Raw genomic sequence first — 18,833 nt, 5'->3', positions numbered from 1 at the left:
TCTTTAAGTCCAATGTATACTTAAGTTCTGTGAATATTCAAATTACTTACTATGTCTCCAAATGCTACTTCAATCTAACCTTCCTAAGGTTATTGACTTCAAGAAAAGGTTTGTCTCATGAGTGCCTAAATTGCTGCTTTATTATGCGTTTAGGAATTAAAATTTAAAAAGAATATTGACCTACATAAACTCTTTTGGTTGTGTCCACAAATTGGCAACGGATAACTCAACTTAAGACACAACCTCAATACTCTGTGGCAGATGAGATCAGTGCAGGTATTGTCCCAATGCAAACTATAAAGGAGGTCCTTAATATGACTCAGGTAAGGTTGCTTCGTGATTATTTAAGCCGTAACCATTTTTTTATTGATCTTGGAGCATTTTGTTAGGAAACCTCGTGTTGGATTGTTGGCAATGTTGTATCCATAGAAGTTGGTAAAGATGGCTGGTTCTATACATCGTGCAAGACATGTCTGAAGAAGGTTGTAGAGAACAAAGATAGGTATTGGTGTTATCATTGTAGGCGTGTAGGTTTTAAGGCTATGCTAAGATTAGTTGTTAGACGAGCAATCTTTTTTAGCTTCTCTAAGCAACTGATTTACATCATGAACTGGCAAATTCTCTGTAGCTGCATGTGGTGATATCTTATTGTTAGGGGTAATGTGCTGCTGAGATGTTCATGCAAGTATCAGCTACAAATTACTGTGACTAATGGAAGTAGTTGTATGAAGCTCCTTCTTTGGAACAAAGAAGTAGAGCAAATGGTGGGAAAGGCTGCTGTGAAAGTTAAAGAGTTATGTGTAAGTCTTCAACATTCGACTTAAAAAAAAATTTGTCATGTCAAATAAGGTTCTGCAACTGACAAAGAAATGATAATGTGCATGTAAAGAAGTGGAAAAAAACAGAGTCATACCCTAAATACTTGGAGAATATCATTGACAAAAAGTTCTTATTCAAGCTTAACATCACCTACAAGAATATAAATACCGTGGAGGGGTGTACAACGTCATTAAACTTTCATATAATGAGTACCTCATGTCCAGTTTTGGTTGTGCTAACTCTTGTGATGCTTCTGTAAATATAGTATATGTTGTCACATGAACTAAAACATACATGTGTTGAAGACTTTAATGTTGAAACTAATGATCCCTTAAATTTATCGTGCATCCTACAGTTTAATGAAATGCAAGCAAATACCCCTATTACTGAAACGGATGATGAAACCAATGGACATGTTGCATTTTGTCTTTCCAAGTTAACCAATTTATCTGTAGTTCTTTTTATCATTAGATTTCTCTATGCAAAGATATGTGATTCTAATGAAAAGGTAGGTCATAGTTGGATTGACTAATTGTTGAGTTTTTGTGAACCCTAGGATTCTGCTGTTAAGAGCAATGGCAACAGCTCCTATTAGGCTCCAGCCAAGAGATCTTGTGTTGATACATGTGATGGCTCCACGGTAAAAGCATCTGTGTCTGCAAATGTTCAAGCATCCTCGAACAAAACATTTAAGAGAAATTGTGGAAAGAAAAAGATGGTTTGATCAGTTTATATCTTAGTGATGGTGTTGGTTTCTTTAAGAAGTCGTGATGAGACAAATCTTTTGTCAGCATTCTAGCTTAGTAGTTATTAGCATTGTGTTTTTGTCATTGTTTATGTTTTCACTGTCCTTGCAATGGTCCTCTGTGTTAAGCGTCATATTTTTCTCAGATTGGCTTGCTTTGTCAATTAGCTTGCTTTGTTATAAAATTCTCTGTTTTAGCATTTTTCTTAAAATTGCTTCCACTTATTCCATATTCACACAATTCTGCAAAAAATAGGTTAGCAATCTGGTATGTATTATCATAGGCTCTTGGGTATTTTTGATCCATAGAATATACGGTAGATATTTCATCTTGAAATTTAATTTTATTTTTTTGTTGATTCTGAGTTATAATTTTGTTTGATGCATTTAGATGACATTAGAACAGACTATGCATGTCGAATATTGTTGTTTGCTTAGAGTTGCTTTAAACTTTAAGTTAAGTATAGTGGTGTATTGGCTAGGGCTGGCAATGGGTAGGGTAGGGTAAACCCTATCCGCGGGTTGAATATTTTATTAAAACTCTACCCTATCCTACCTGCGGGTTCAAAATCTCTCAACCTTAACCCTACCCGCACCCTAAAATTCTAAATCCTACCCTACCCTACCCTACCTGCAGAAATATCAAATTTTTTCAAAGTAAATATAAAATTCAATCATTTCGAATTTTATACATATTAATAACATAAAAAATAAAAAATTAATACTCTAAATTACTAAATTAACTAACTAGTTTTAGTGGTTGTTCATTTATTGTAAGTCATTGCATAAGGGAGGTTGTGGATTCAACTCTCACTTCCTTCACTATATACCTAATTTTTATAAAATATGTGTTATATATGAGGTGCGGGTAGGATAGGTACCCTACCCGCAGGCATACCCGGACCGTACCCTACCCTACCCGCAGCGGGTCGGATAGCCTACCCTACCCGAATGGGTTGAACTGGGTTGAGTACCCGCGGGTAGAGTATGAATTACCAGCCCTATGTATTGCTAATGGTTTTTAGGAAAGGTATATGATAAAACGGATAGATTCCTTGATATGATGTAGAAATATAATTTTTTATCATATTGTAGTATAGATTCTTCGCTCTTAGTTCCATCAATGACAATAAACAAAAGTCAACAATAATCCTTAGACCACGTGAGATTACTACTAAAAACTTGTTTTCACACATGGCCAATTTTATGTTGTCATCTCAAAAGTGACAAATAAGAAAGGATTGAAAATTCTGATTGTTCATGACGAAAACACAGACAAGATTGAGAATGTTGTCTACCCTGAAGTCTTTAGAAATATATGACAATGCGTTCAACATCAGGTATTTTTTAAAGTTTTTATGATTTATATATACATCAATTTTCGCTCATAAAATGCAATTTATTCCTTAGTTCACATTGTTATAACTTTATTGCCAACCACAATGCTACATTTCACCAACATTGTTTCTTTATTGCAATTTATATCATAATGTATAATTTTCTTATATTTGGCTCAATCTTACAGATCTAGCGAGAACATCCAAATCTTCAATTTTAAATACTTGAAATCTTGCCATATGAGATATCAGATATCTTACCATCAACAAGGAATTAAGACTCATATTGCTCATTTTAGTAATCTCACTCTAACTCTTTATTTGTATTTCTATTACCGTAAACTTATGTCATTTTCATATCTTTTGCACAGTCAGAAATTCATTTCAATTATTAGTACGTATTAGTTATTAATTCACAACTACTATTCCTACGTTTAAAACATAAATTCTTTTGCTAAATTCATTTTTCCATATTCATATTTTCTACAAATCAAACCTTAGTCAATCACAATCATCAAAATATATGCCATCTATTTTATTCTATTATTTATATCATCAAAATATTACTCAGGAATAACAGAATAATATCAACTTTCTCACTTATCCCTTTTTCTTTATATAAATCGATTTTAAATGCTTTAAAATTTACATAATTTTCTAAATCATAATGATGCTCTTTGATTTTGAACACCAAATAAAAAACCAAATACACCTTAACTTCATCTCATTATATTGCATTTGTATTACCTGTGCTATGCACAGGTGTCTTGCTAGTTTTAATTATCCAATCATATTTTGCCATCATTATTATCTCTTCTATCATTATCAACACTATCAACATTATCATTCTTTTCTCTTATTTTCTGTGGAATATTATTTAAAAAAAAAAAAATCGTATTGTAATGATTTTTTCTTCTTGTGACTTTACTTTTAATAATAATCTTTTTCTATTTAATTGTTACTGTTAAAAAAAATTTAAAAATAAATTTATTAATAATTTGTAAAAATTTAAAATTTTTACAGATTATAAATAACTCATCTTCCAAAATTAATTTTTAACAAATTTTTTTAAATATGGATATATGCTGATATACTTGTAAATAATGTCTATGCAGGACATACCAGAACTTGAGGAAGTTAATTATTCTTTTCCCATTTGTTAGGCAGGAGCGTTATATATATAATTTTTTCACTTTCTGGATAACTTTACCAGTGATATTAATTAGGTAAGGAAAAGTGGAGAATCAAAGAAAGCGAAAGGAATGAAAAAGAGAGTAGAAGCGCAATTGCGCAAAGGACCATTTACTTAGGTACCCGACCAATTCGACTATATACAAAAGTAATTTAATCATAGCATCTTGAGATACATGGACAAACGGATGTAACTAAGATTTAGGATGATATCATTTGTAGTACTCACTCCTAAATTTATGTTCCATACGCTTACTATAGCTATTTTTTTGTTTCTCACTTAGTCCAACCAATTAGATTTAGCAAGTTTTATTATTTGAGGACTTAGAAGTTAGCATATAATAATAGTGACTTATTGGGTACTTCCTTCTAGTCACTAAGCAGTTTACTTACTGGCTTACGAAAAAGAATTCACAGCTTTTTGGATCCCTTAATTATGTATATCATATATCAGTCCTCCTTTTTTTGGAAGTTAAATAATAGAGTAATTACTTAACAATCTTAAAAACGAATATTTTAATCTAAAATAAATTAATATATAAATCAATCTCTAAGATTTTATTCCGGCAGATAAATCAGTTCTCAATTTATTTTTCAGTAGAATAAGTATTCAAATCAATTCCTAAAAATTTTAAAAGCAGACATTTTAGTTTCAAAAAAAAAAAATAATACAGATTAATCTCCAATGTTTTTCTATGTCAGACCTAATAGTCTTCGTCCATTTTACTTTTACTATATCTCAACCTTTATTATTATTAATTTAATTTTATGCATGTGAATGATGACACTAGTATATTAATACACTCTTTTCGTTAGAAAAAAATAAGGTGAATAATGATACTTTGAAATTCAAATTAAAATATTTTTCTTTTAATACAAACATGTTTTTTAAAATAAGACATCTTTTGATTATATTAAATACAAAATATCAAATGGTTTTAACTTTAAATTTCTTGTAAAATAATATCTAATAATTTAATTATTATTATTATTATTATTATTATTATTATTATTATTATTATTATTATTATTATTGTTGTTGTTGTTGTTGTTGAGTGAGTATATCTATATATATATATAAATTTAATGAATACATTTATTATTGTTTTTGCTAAAAAAAATAAGAAATTATGGTACAGTATTATTGTGTAATTAATAATAATAATAATAATAACTTTATTTTACTTTTTTTTTATGAAAAACTGATTTGTCTGTTGAAATAAAATTTTGGAGATTGATCTGTGTATTAATTTTTTTAGAGACTAAAATGTCTCATTTTAAAATTTTTAAAAAATAAACTGAAAACTGATTTGTCTGTCAAAATAAAATTTTAAAAATTAATTTTGTATATATATTTTTTAAAACTAAAATGTCTACTTTTAAAATCTTTGGAATTAATTTAGGTAATTACCATACAACTCATTGCACTGAAACGTCCAATTCATGGGGTTTCTCCTACCGTTTTATTGGGCTTTGGTTTTACGAAATAAAGATATCTAACGGACAAAAATTAATTAAGGTTGACATCCGGAAACATGAAAAACTCCCAAAAGCTCCGACCTTTCAAAATCTATTATTCTACGTAGATTTAAAATTCTTTTGGGTTGGTCGAGTAGAAATGTTTGGATTTGGACTTTGGAGTCAATACTTTTTATTAATATTAGTTATTATTTTAGGTTAATACTTTATTCATATTATTATGATTTAAGAATTAAAATTTAATATTTAAAGTTTAAGATTTAGAATTTAAGTAATATTATATTTTTTACTATGTATAAAAATATCTTTGTTGATGAAGTAGTAAAAAAAAAAATAGTCATACAGCATTGCTTTTATAAGAAACTGATTTGAAGCGGATCTGGCCCTTACGGCCCAGTCTCATTAAACTGGTAGCCTGAGAAGACTAACCTTTTGAAATTTGGAATGGATCCAAAAGCCCAAATCCATATCGGAAAACTGACAGTTTAGAGCATTTTGAGGCAACGGTCTGATCTAAGACCATTTTTATTAAGAGATGAAACAAATGAAATCTTATAAAATCCAATTGATGACATATGAATAGTGTTCTTAAAGGCAAAACTGTAATTTATGATGTAATCATAAAATGGAAAAGTACCCAGAAGTAGGTATGTTTTTCTGTATCCAAAATACATCACTCACATATTGAACTAACTTAAACGTGAGAGTCCTCTTACAACTACTTCACTCGCCTGATCGATTCAATCTAAAAATAATAACACATCTAGTCAGGAAGTAATTACCAAATTTGAACAGAAGCCTTGATTCTTTAATCAAACTTGGGGAAGACTATGATAGTATGATGCAAAGCTAAACTAGCTAGCTAGCTAGCAAAGTCTGATGACTTTACAGGAAGAAGGACAAAAGCAACCGCTATTAAATCGTTTTTAAGAGGTTGGTGTGTACATGAATGACATTACAGACTGCTTCAATTAAGAGCCTTCATTTCAACTACAAAGCAACTCAGCCATTTCGTACGTACTTCAAATATCTTAAATAACCACAAGCATCTCCTCCTTCCTCCTTGCTATCTTACTATCCACTTCAAATGTACAATCACAATTCACAAGCATTCCATGAGAAAATTATTATTATTATTCATAAAATAATCACAAACAAACACCACTTCGAATATACTCGTTTCTTTTGATTCTTTCAACTCCCAATACCCAAAAGCACATCCTCTATTCAGTTCTGAGTTCTGACGTACACTCAGAATGAAATATGACAGCATTAAAAATTAAAATAAAGGGTAGAAAACAGTGACCTAAGTCATAGACTCATAGCCTCACTTGCAGATATATATAGACTGAAGGAAAGTCAGAACACGATTTAATTTAGTTAATTAATTAAAATATACATACATTCCGTAGCTAGCCATGACAGTAACCCATCTATTCAAAATCCTAAAGTTCCAAGTCAGAACAGATACTTTTTTGAGTTACATCCAAAACACGGTGTGAGAAAAGGTAGACTTGTAGCTTTCTTTACAGCAATATATAGGAACAAAAATAAGATAATAATAATAAATAGTCAATTAGGAAATAAAATTTTATGGATGAACTATAAATGTAAAAATTATACCACGTGATACATTTATCCATAAAATTTTAATCCATATACACGTCTAGTAGGCAATTAGTTAAATTAAACTAGATAATTATAGACATTGGCTCAGCTAAAGATGAAATGACTAGTGAGAGGTTAGAAGGGTTTTCTTGAAGAGGCTGCGCAAATTGAAAAGCTTAGAACCAACATTACCACCGTCAGCACCGTTACTGTTACCGTTACCGTTACCGTTACTGGGACGAACAGTACTGTTAGAACCAACGGCACTGTTCATCACATCACTTCTGCAGCTCAAATGGGTTCGGTAACCAATGCATGTCGGAACATTTATGTTCAAAACTCTCGCTTTTCCACCTTCCCCGCCGGAAGACGAGACTTTACTCCGGCGACCCACCGTGGAGGTTTCTCTTTTGGACCACTTTTCGTGGTTGAGAAACAGTGGTTCTGTGTTCTTGGAAGTGGAGCCACCACGCCGGACCTGCCAAACGGGGCTGCTCCGCCCTAAATGGACCCCGCCCCGACCCGGGCTACTGGGCCACTTCCTGGACTTGGATTCTCCGGCGGAATTGCTCCGAGAACAAGGCGCGCTGTTCGTCTTGCGGGTCACCGGAGCTCCGGGAAAGAGCTTGGGCCGGGTCACTGCGTTCCCCGCTGACCTGCTTCTGGAGAATGGCCATATGTTGATATTCAGCTCCGCCGCTGAAGCCGTGGAGGCGCCGCCTTTCCTGTCTTTCTTCTTGGCTTTGTCTTTCTCATTATCGTTCTCTTGTGCACTGTTGTTGTTCTCCGAGTTCTTCTTTTCACTACTCTTCCTGAAAATGTCTCTCCAGCGCTTGGAAGAAGAGAGCGTGGCTGCGGCGGGTGAGGAGTCGGTTATGGAGGCAGATGGCTCAGGAGGTGGAGGCGGGTCCGGCTGTGATGAGGAAGTAGATGTTTGTTGCGTGTCGGTGTTAAGGATTTGGGTTTTCGAAGAGACAAGGTGGAGAGGAAGGAGGACGCCGTCGACAAAGAGTTCATCGGCGGACAGGATGTCGGGTTGGGGACAAGACGGGTTTCGGACCATCCAGAACTCAAACTCCGGCGACTTTGGCGGGCAATCATCAGAGGTTGTTGTTCTTGTTCGAGGTTGCGGGCTTTTGGTGTCCATGTTTGTTTGTTTGTTTGTTTTAAGAGACGCACAAGAAATTAAAAGATGAGATGAGAGGAAATGAGAGCGTGGAGTTGAAGGAGCAGACCAAATATTTAAAACAGCCACCCATACATACATACATTTTCAATATTGCCCCGCTCGGGTGGGACCTTTTTCCCCATGCAACCATCCTTATAGCAATACCATACAATACACTAAAAAACGTAACTGTACAAAATTTCTTATAATCTTTTAGTAGATAAGTCATCATATATATAGATATGAATTAAATTTAGCCATGCACGATTTTGTTTCTGTAGTTCAATATGTACCAAACTCACGAAAACAAAGATGCAAAAGGAATACCATGATGTACACAAAAATAATATATATAACTATTAGAATATATTTAGGATATTACATATTAATAAAATATTTAAATATATTTTAAATTAGTTTTATATTTAGAAAAAACAATTATTTATACTAAATGCTAACAAAATTATTTATGAAAATAAAAATGGTGAAAATGAAGGAAATGTATATAATTAGAATATATAACTATTAGAATATCTAGCGGTGTCCGCGGATCAGATCGGATTGGATATGGCCAAAAATTCGATCCGATCCGCACAATTTCCATCAGATTAGATCGGATATGATATCCGCATTTTTTAGTGCCGGATCCGATCCGATCCGATCCGCAAATGTGCGGATCGGATCAGATATCGGATATCGGATATATCCGCATAATTAAACATTCTCTTTTTAATCATATTTCAATGTAAAAAAATTCAATAAAAATATTTCTTTCATACTTTTCAACTTATTTATTCCTAAAATATTTTTAATCAAATTCTTTTTAAATAACAAAAATAAAATAATACAATATATGAATAATAATTACTAACTAAAATATACAAACAAGTAAATATAATACCAAATATATATATATATATATATATATATATATTTTTTTTAATTATTATTGTGCGGATCTGCGGATCCGCGGATCGGATACGCGGATGTAGAGCAGATATCCGCGATCCGATCCGCAAAGGGTGCGGATCGGATCGGATCGGATCAATTTGCGGATCGGATCGTATCCGCAATTTTCGGATCGAATGCAAATATTTACCGCGGATCTGCGGATACGATCCGATCCATAGACACCCCTAAGAATATCTTTCGCAATTAATTTTTCAAAAAATTTAGGACCAATTTAACAATAATTTCACAAAAATAACCTTTAACAAAAATAAACAAAACACACTACAACAAATCCGACATTTTGCGGCGGTTTCTGGAGCCGTTTAGCGGCGGTTTTAGCTAACCGCGGGAATAATTGCCGCTAAACGTCTATCAATTTTGCGGCGGTTCTAAACCGCCGCCAAATTTTAATATTTCCGTTCATAGTTATTAGAATCGGACCGGACCATCCAGTGGTCCAACCGACTCAATCATTAAACCCGCGCTTCCACCAATAGACCCACAACGTGTGGATTAACAATGTCATGTTACCACCAAACCAAATGTCTCTTCAATGTATATAGCGCTAATAATTATATATATCATATGAACACATTTGATTGCCACACAATTTTTTGTTGTATACTTTATATCTTATCATAGTTATTATAGGCACCTTATATATTGGGTAAAATGCACAATTAAATCAAATGAAGGACCAAATTACACAATTCTACCAAATTGAAAAATATTACTAGGATCTTCCAAAAGCACATTCTTATCTAATTCGAATCAGTCTCATTCAAATTAGACAAACCAACACTAATTCGAATTAGTCCTATTCGAATTAGTAGTAATGCTTGTGATTCGAATTTGTCCAATTTGAATTATGCTTGCATGTAGTATTAGGGTAGTTCGAATCAGGGTGATTCGAATTATGCACGCTAGGACGTCCCTAGTAATTCGAATGGGTCTGCTTCGAATTAATTTTGGACTATAGTAGATCAAATTAATTTACATCTATTTATATATGATCCAAGCGTATATAAAGAGTACAATAAAGAGTACATTTAATAATATCCATAATGAATTCAATAAAGAGTACATTCAATCATAAATAAAAAAATAATAATTATAAATATTTTTTAGAAATTATTAAAAAACAAATATTTTCTAAAAATATTTATTAAGATTTAGAATTTAGTCTTTAATATTTAAAATTAGAGAAATATTTGCCAAAAACATTATATTTTGTTGGTCAGTTAGCATTTTTGAATCTATTAACCACAATAATATGCTGATAATTGATTGGTTTTCATATAATTTTTTTATTCTATTTAGTATTTAATTTTGATAAAACATTAATTAATTTTGAATTTAGTTATTATGAATTCTTATATCTAAGAATACAAGTTAAGATTGTTATTAAAAAAATTTAAAATTTTTTATTGTAATAAATGCTCAACAAATTATTAAAATAAACAAAACTAAAATTTAAAATTATAATTTTGGTAAAATTATAAAGTTTTGAATTTTTAATGACTTGTAGAAAATATTTTTAATTATTATTTTTAATATTTTATAGAAAATATTTATAATTATTATTTTTAGAAAATGTTTGATTTTTAATTAGTTCAGGGGCAATTTACTTGAATAAAATGAAATGGAAAATTGTTTACTCAAATACAACAATGGCAATACGTTTACTTGCGTGTCCTGATTCATTATTATATAAATCGTGGTAAGTTACCACGTTTTAGAATTTAAACATAAACCGTGGCAGGTAAGCATGGTTTATGAATGAGACAAAATGAACATAAATCGTAGTAAGTAACCACGGATTATGCATGAATAACATAGGTAGAAACCGTGCTAACTTCCCACGGTTTATAAGTAATCTGTGTGCTCATAAAACCTCCTAAGTTACCACGGTTTATGCTTGGAGGTGTATAAATACATAATCTGCGTTAAGTCATGACAGATTCATATGTGGTCAGCCAAAATTTTTGAGACTCTGAGACTTTGAGAGAGCATCTGGGGAAGTCTTTGGGGTGCTTTTCAGCCTTTGGGTGGTGGAGCCATGGAAGACGAAGCTCGCATGTACCGATTAAATGGCGTTGCGCACGTAGCTGGAAACATCGACCAAGAGGTTAGTTATACTACCTTGTTATTATTATTATTATTATTATTATTATTATTATTATTATTATTATTATTATTATTATTATTATTATTGTTACCGATTAAATGGCGTTGCGCACGTAGCTGGAAACATTGACCAAGAGGTTAGTTATACTACCTTATTATTATTATTGTTATCATTATTGTTGTTGTTGTTGTTGTTGTTAGAGAAAATAAGAAACCAATATGGGAAATAAAAAATGTCGTGTGTCAGTTATGGATAAAGAATATATATGCTCAAGTTGTATGTTTATACTAAATTTTTTAAATTAGATTTACTCTTATTAATATTTCAAGTATGATGAGGATTACATGATATATGTGAATCACTCTATTTTATGTTTTGATGTGTGGTAAATTAGTTTTGTCGTTAATGAACCATAAATTTTTTGGATTTCTTGAGTGTCGAAATAATTCCTTATCCACATGTTGAGCGTACTAGGGTTATTACCTGTGTTAGGAGACAACAGAATATGCCTCTACACGAATGAATTATACCGTATCTGGAGACCGCGGACTTGTATCACTTGGCTAGGCTGAACAGTCAGTGGTTTTGGGTTGATGAGCCTCTACTTAGCGCATTTGTTGAGAGGTGGCGCACTAATTTTCCTACCGCAGACGTCGGCATGGACATTGGGGATCATGTTAGTTAGTCAGAGTTCTTTATGGATATAGCAGACATGCTGAGGGACGACGATGCGACCCATTGTAGGCCACAGATGCCGGATGTTCAGTCCCAGTTTGCCAAGTACCAGCCACGGAGTCAGGATGTTCAGCCTCAGATGCCGGTGGATCTCAATGAGCCTGCAGCATCTCCATATGACCCATGGTTCACTTTGGGTGGGACTCCCCAGTCAGCATTCAGCGCCGTTCCGCCACATACATCCGCAGCAGAGCATGTTCAACGACCGACGAGGTTGCAGCGTCCTCCTAGATGTGGCACCGGATCTCACTTGCTGGGTGGTTTCGACCTTGATGACAATGACACCATCGATGATTCTGGTTAGGATTGTGTTGTTTTTACATATGGTAGAAATTATGTTTCATTATCTTCTGCGCAGCATGTTTAGGTTCTTATGTATGAGACTATTGTTATATAGTGGTAGACATGTATGTGTGATACATATGTTTTATGATATATGGTTATGACCCATTTATAACAACTATTTAGCTCTTTCATTAGTCGACCAATGTGTTTCAATTAAACATCTAAAATAAAATGAGTTAACATACAAACTTAACAACTAACATTAAACAACTTTAGCATTCCTAACACAAGGTACAGAACATCAACAAAAAAAACCAGATAAAATCTAAGCATCCCCAGCAGCAGTATGTCATCGTTGGTCACAGTTCCTCCGCGTGTGACCAGGCTGACGGCAGAGTCCACAGCGCTTCGGGTGGTTTTCAGCATGCTGATCCATGCTACCGCAGAACCTGGTTGCCTTCAAACGTCCATCTCTTGCACGCCTCATGTTAGGATTGGGAATGACAGTCGGACTAGCATATGGGGGCCAGAGGCCTTCTGGGATAGGCAAAACAAACCCATGCTTGTACACGTTGAACACCTCACTCATACGATACACCTCAGGAACATATGACGCCCAATTCAAACGCGAGTGAGCGCAACATGCAATGGCGTGACAACATGGGTAATGCAGAGCCTGAAAGTAGCCACAGTCGCATGTGTGCTCCTTAAGAGAAACTCGATAGCTACCTAGCGAGAAGTTTCCAGTCGGTGTCGTTTCAGCCACCGTATACTCCGACTGGTGCCTGTCGTATAACGTGACGGTGAAGCACCTGGAGTTTCTCATGTTTTGCTCTATTGCTTTCACCAACGCCTGACAAAATTCATGCCCGGTCCCCAGTTGTGCCTCCGCCATCTGTCCGCAGACCACGAATAGCTCAGCAAGCCTCCCGTAAGTTGACTTAACCAATGAAGTGACCGGAAGGTTGCGAGTTCCCTTTAGGACATAATTCACACATTCACTAATGTTGGTTGTCATGTGCCCAAACCATCTCCCGCTATCCTGATGCTGGGTCTACTTGTCATATTCCATCCGATTTGCCCAATCACACATGGCTGGATTCTCAGTCCGCATAATGTCAAACCAGTAATAAAACTCTGCTTCAGTCTTTGTATAGGCAGCATTCACCAACATCCTCCTTGCGTCTTTCCCTTTGAAGCTTGGGCTAAAATTTGCCGCCACATGACGAATACAGAACGCTCGAAAAGCACATGGAGGCAGCCAACCATTCTCGGGGACCTCAAGGGCAGCCTTGATGCCATTATGCCTGTTCATATGCTATCGTAGGTTGGACAAGAAAAAGGACCATGACTCCGCATTTTCTCCCTCCACAAGGGTGAATGCTATCAGGAGGATGTTCGAGTTCCCATCCTGCGCTATCGCCAACAGCAACGTGCCTCCATACTTGCTATACAAGTGGGTACCGTCAATGCTCACGAGGGGCTTGCAACGTCGGAAGGCCTCAATGCATGGTGAAAATGTCCAGAAAAGATGATGAAAGTACACTGTAGACTCATCAACCTGATCCCCAACTCTAATAGGAGAGGTCTTCAACACTGTAACTGTCCCAGCCATGGTCGACTGGACCCCTAGCATCCAACGTGGCAACTTGGCATACGACTCTTCCCAATCTCCATATATTTGTGCTATTGCCTTCTGTTTTGCCATCCAAACTTTCCTGTAACTAGGCCTGAACCCATAATCGGCTTTCGTTGCTTGTTGCAAGACCTTTACCATTACCGCAGCATCCGCCCTAACCAACGGATAAATCCTCGCACAGATAACGTGGTAATCAAGCTGTCGGTGATCACTGGAAATGGAGGAGGCCAAGCAAATGTGCGGACTGTTGTACCTCCTGACCTCCTAAGTGCCCTTTCGTGCACGAAACGATATGCGAATCAACCAACTACAACCCTTGCCGAACCCCTTGCATTTCCCATGATACTTCAGATGATCCGACTCTAACACTCTGTACTCAACACCTCGATGGATGCTATAGTCCTTCACACTCAAAACAGCTTCATCTTTATTTTAGAATGATTGTCCAATCTGAAACTCTGTAGAAGAGCCCCCAATAGTAGCACCTCCGTCTGCCTGTTGCCCCAAAGCCTCCAAGTTTAGAGTGGAGAAGTGCGGAGGGTACTGCTGTGTGCCAGAACTTGAAGGGCCATGCTATGTATATGGATTGGCACCTGTATCATCATCGCTGTCCCCAATTATATCTACAGGCTCCTGGTCAGAGTCATCGTCCTGCATTGCATTCTTAACTCGATCAGGTTCCCTGAACCCTTGAACATCGTGAATAATGCCAACACTAGTATCCACCTCAAATGTCTGTTGCCGGACCCCACGATTCTCGAACGGTACGGAAGCAACCGCCTCCGTTCGATCTAAATCAGCCGCAAAGGAAGGGGATGCAACCTGCGGAACAGTTGGTGCGGCCGCAAGCATCGAACTAGATGCACCACCCACGGCAGTCGAGCTATGAACCGGAGATGATGCCCCAGAATTATCAACACCATCCTCCAACTTCACATACAGCTCGTGTATTCTGACCTCTGGAAAACTCCTAACACAACGAAACAGAACCTGAATATCTTCATCGGCAGCTATCACAAACGTATCATACTTAACACCGGTCGACACAACTGCGATGGAAATCTTGTAGAATAGGTCCTTCACCCACTTGCTCCCAAATACCCCAAGCTTCTGCAAGATGTTATTCTTTACATCTGACAAAGTGCTTGATGAACTAATAAATACACTCAACGGTTCTCTATCAGTAAACTTCACACTGTATTTTTTGCTTCTTTGAATTTTCCCAGAGCAATGTACTAAGACAAGAAAACTCTCTTCCTCACTTGCCATTGTAAAAATGATCCTCTTCAACAGCTTGAATCTCACTCATATATATAGAATTTTTCTCTTCTTAAACCGTGGCAAGTAACAAAGATTTTTGCATTTACAGATCCCTTCATAAACCGTGGCAAGTAACAAGATTTTATGATCAAAGTTCTCTCTTCATAATCCATGGTTACTTACCGCGATTTATGTTCATTTTGTCTCATTCATAAACTGTGCTTACCTGCCACGGTTTATGTTTAAATTCTAAAATATGGTAACTTACCATGGTTTACATAATAATGAATCAGGACACGCAAGTAAACGTATTACCATTGTTGTATTTGAGTAAACAATTTCCCATTTTATTTTATTCAAGTAAATTGCCCTTAGTTCAGAGTATGATTTTATTTTCTTCTTTTACATCCATGTTTGAATGCAAATTTAAATGCCAATAAAGTAAACAAAAAAAATCTTATTGGTAAATTTGTTCACATGAGTTAACATATATAGTTTATTTAACTTGTGATTTTTTTTTTACGTAAAACGAATGTAGAAAAAGTGTTACGAGTTTAAGTAACAATGATTTAAACATATATAGCTTAAGATAGTAGTGTTTACTTAACTAGATTATACCTACTTGATTATTACTAAAGAAAACATTACAATATGTGGTAATATGTATTTTGCGGTGGTTTAAACAAAACCACCGCAAAATGTAAAACAATAACTCACCGATGATACATATAGCGGCGGTTTTATAAAACCGCAGCAAAATTTCTGCCACTATCTGCCAAAATTGTTGTATTGACATAGTTGTCATGTATTATTATTAAATTAGTCCTAAATTTGTTAAAAATTTAACTATTAAAAATATATTTGATGCAAATTAAAATTTTTTAGAACAAAACTAAAACAAAATAAAATTTAAGAATATTTTTAAATTTTTTATCAAACTTTAAAATCAGCGTACAATATCATACCATATGACATTTGATATTTATTCTTGAGCTATTATATTAATTCTAATTTGATATTCGACAGAATTGTAAAAAAAATCCAAAATACGTACGAAATTGTTGAAAAATAAAATAAAATCCAATTGCAGGAACTTGGTATGTAAACAAAAAACATATTGTTGGAATTGAAAATAAAAAAATACTCTCATAAAATAGTTTAAGCAATAAAAAAAATTCAAAGAATTAAACAAATATTATTATTTTAATACATTGAGTCACTTGTATTTATAAAGTTGTGTTTTAGTGACCCTTGTTCAAAGAAATTCGAGGAGAGATTCCTGTGCCAATCTGGGTTTGATTTTATAGGATAAGTTCATTAAGATAGCAAAACACGTACTCTCCATGTAATCCTGATATAGCACATGTGTATTTAATTTTAACCAGATTCCGATTTATAGTTTTACCTGAGTCGAGTTATAGCCAACGGATCACCGCCCCCAAGCTTGACTGGTGAAATTTTTCAATAAAAATAGATTGAGCTTCCGACCTATAAATTGGAATTATGATTATAGCAGCTACCAAGCTCAACTTGTTGGATTGAAAAAGAAAGAAAAAAAATATTGGTAGTGAAAAAGTTATATTGAAAGATTGTGGACTATCAAAGAATAGATGAAATAGATAAACAAATGAATAAGTAAAAATGGATAAAAAAGATTAGAAAATAGTTATGTCTATCGATAAATTGGCTATGCAATGAGTGGTAGTCCTCAAACTTAATTAGTTAGTCGACATTTGTTCAAAAATAATTGAACGGTAAGAGTTTGTTCGATCAATACAGTTGTGTGGGGATACTTTCTGCTGAGAACAATTTTTCATGGTATGCATATAGTATTTGATTGATGCGTACTGAAAAGTTTGAAAATATGTATTCGAAATCGATTGTATGATCTGAGTATATAATGATCAATTGTCTTGAGAATGTTTTCAACCCATAACAACTTATTAGCGAATTTCTTACTCGAAGCAATTAATTATTGAATATTGAGTGAATAATAAAGATTTGTAACATAAATAAAATGAGTTGGAAGTAAACATACATAAATTATTGTAAAATAGAAAAATAAAAAGAATGAGCCAATCACCATATATCAAGTAACGATAATTGCTAATTGAGATAATTGCCAATTTTGTTTTCGTATGGATTGATTGATTTTGATATATAAAATGATAAGATACATACATAATTTGATGCAATTCGAATATATAGAGTAGTAGATACTTCATAAGCTATGATATATTGAAATTTGACATAAAAGATTTATATGAGCAAATTAGATCATGCATATACATGATTTTACCGAAGTAGAAATGTCAACCTCAACTTATAGATAAGGTTCATAATTTATAACTCGATCTGAGTTGGTGGAGGAGGAGGTGAAATTTGCTTATGAGCTATGATCGAGGTCCATTGTAACTTGCTTAAAATTTGTATTGTCAGCAACATATGAAGAAAAAAGAGGAATTGGCATAAGAATAAATATTGTGAATAGAGCAAAGCAATGTAAAATAAAGAATAAAGCAAATACTCATTTACGAGTAATACGTGAATTTAAAATGAACATAAAAAGATTCACTATCACTAAAAGGATAGAATAAATGATAAATTTTTAAAAATTTGTTCGAAAATATTGTAAAATATTGTTAAATTTGGTTAAAAAAAATCTAATATAATTCCAACTTTATGAACTTCGGTGGAACAAAAATTAGTTTACTCGACCCCTTTCTTGTTTCCCTCGTTTTTGCTTCCATTGACACTATCAGTGAGAAGATCGACCATTTTCTTTACCTCCATTTGGAGAGTGATGTTCATTGCCACTAGTTCATCATGAGTAGGTGGAGGAACAACATCCTCAGCCATGAACCTGTAAAATAATAACAAAGGTTGTCGTGGGTTATTTAATTTCGGCCCCACGGTGGGCGCCAAATGTTCTGGCAAGGATACTCCTCCTGACCTATGTGTCGGCCTCACGTCAATCCCAGTATGCCTGATAGTTTGAACCGAACCAAAAATATCCTCGTGAACTCGGACCCGAACGTGGTACCTGCAAAAAAGACTCGGGTGCCCAAGTCAGTAAAGAAATCACTTAAATAAAAGCGTGCGATGATCGGGACATTGTTTGATAGTATGTTGCTGTTGGAATGAACTTGCCCTCTGCTCTATCGTCCATACCGTGTCCGATTTATAGCCCAATTAGTGTGGAATTAGTCGTTGGTTTTATCCGAGATCTTCGCGGTCGATCTCGTGGCGAGATTGTGGGAAGCATTTTTGATAAAAAAAATAAAAGATAAACAAGAATATCAGGATTCAAACTGAATAAAAAAGATACATTGAAATTGAAATAGAAACAAAAATGATATTGAAATTGAGTACAAAAAGAATCACTCTACTTCTACCCAATTTCTTGATACAACAAGAAAGAGACTTTTCAACCTAACTTGTCAACGCTATAGTTTGGGAATTGATTCGAAGGGACTCCTCAACCTTCT

At 34.3% G+C, this 18,833-nt stretch overlaps 3 protein-coding genes across 3 annotated transcripts; all 3 read right to left on the bottom strand.

The window, feature by feature from the left end:
* Positions 1-6,908: 6,908 nt before the first annotated feature.
* On the bottom strand, positions 6,909-8,520 carry LOC107636498 (uncharacterized). Its single transcript, XM_088501936.1, has one exon. The coding sequence runs from the start codon at positions 8,444-8,446 to the stop codon at positions 7,304-7,306; it is 1,143 nt and encodes a 380-aa protein (XP_088358062.1). The 5' UTR covers positions 8,447-8,520; the 3' UTR covers positions 6,909-7,303.
* A 4,275-nt stretch (positions 8,521-12,795) lies between these two features.
* Positions 12,796-13,464, bottom strand: LOC148578614 (uncharacterized). Its single transcript, XM_088503125.1, has one exon. The coding sequence runs from the start codon at positions 13,462-13,464 to the stop codon at positions 12,796-12,798; it is 669 nt and encodes a 222-aa protein (XP_088359251.1).
* Positions 13,465-13,764: 300 nt separating this feature from the next.
* On the bottom strand, positions 13,765-14,223 carry LOC148578613 (uncharacterized). The gene has a single exon (XM_088503124.1). The coding sequence runs from the start codon at positions 14,221-14,223 to the stop codon at positions 13,765-13,767; it is 459 nt and encodes a 152-aa protein (XP_088359250.1).
* Positions 14,224-18,833: the final 4,610 nt, after the last annotated feature.

The sequence above is a fragment of the Arachis ipaensis genome, chromosome B1 (genome assembly GCF_059453495.1).
Source record: "Arachis ipaensis isolate K30076 ecotype BB chromosome B1, ASM5945349v1, whole genome shotgun sequence".
NCBI classification, from domain to species: Eukaryota; Viridiplantae; Streptophyta; class Magnoliopsida; order Fabales; family Fabaceae; genus Arachis; species Arachis ipaensis.
This window is presented reverse-complemented; position numbering and strand designations above follow the sequence as displayed.

Excerpts from the sequence above, each read along its gene's own strand:
- LOC107636498 (XM_088501936.1), bottom strand. The coding sequence starts at position 8,446 with ATGTATGTATGGGTGGCTGTTTTAAATATTTGGTCTGCTCCTTCAACT.
- LOC148578613 (XM_088503124.1), bottom strand. The coding sequence starts at position 14,223 with ATGGTAAAGGTCTTGCAACAAGCAACGAAAGCCGATTATGGGTTCAGG.
- LOC148578614 (XM_088503125.1), bottom strand. The coding sequence starts at position 13,464 with ATGACAACCAACATTAGTGAATGTGTGAATTATGTCCTAAAGGGAACT.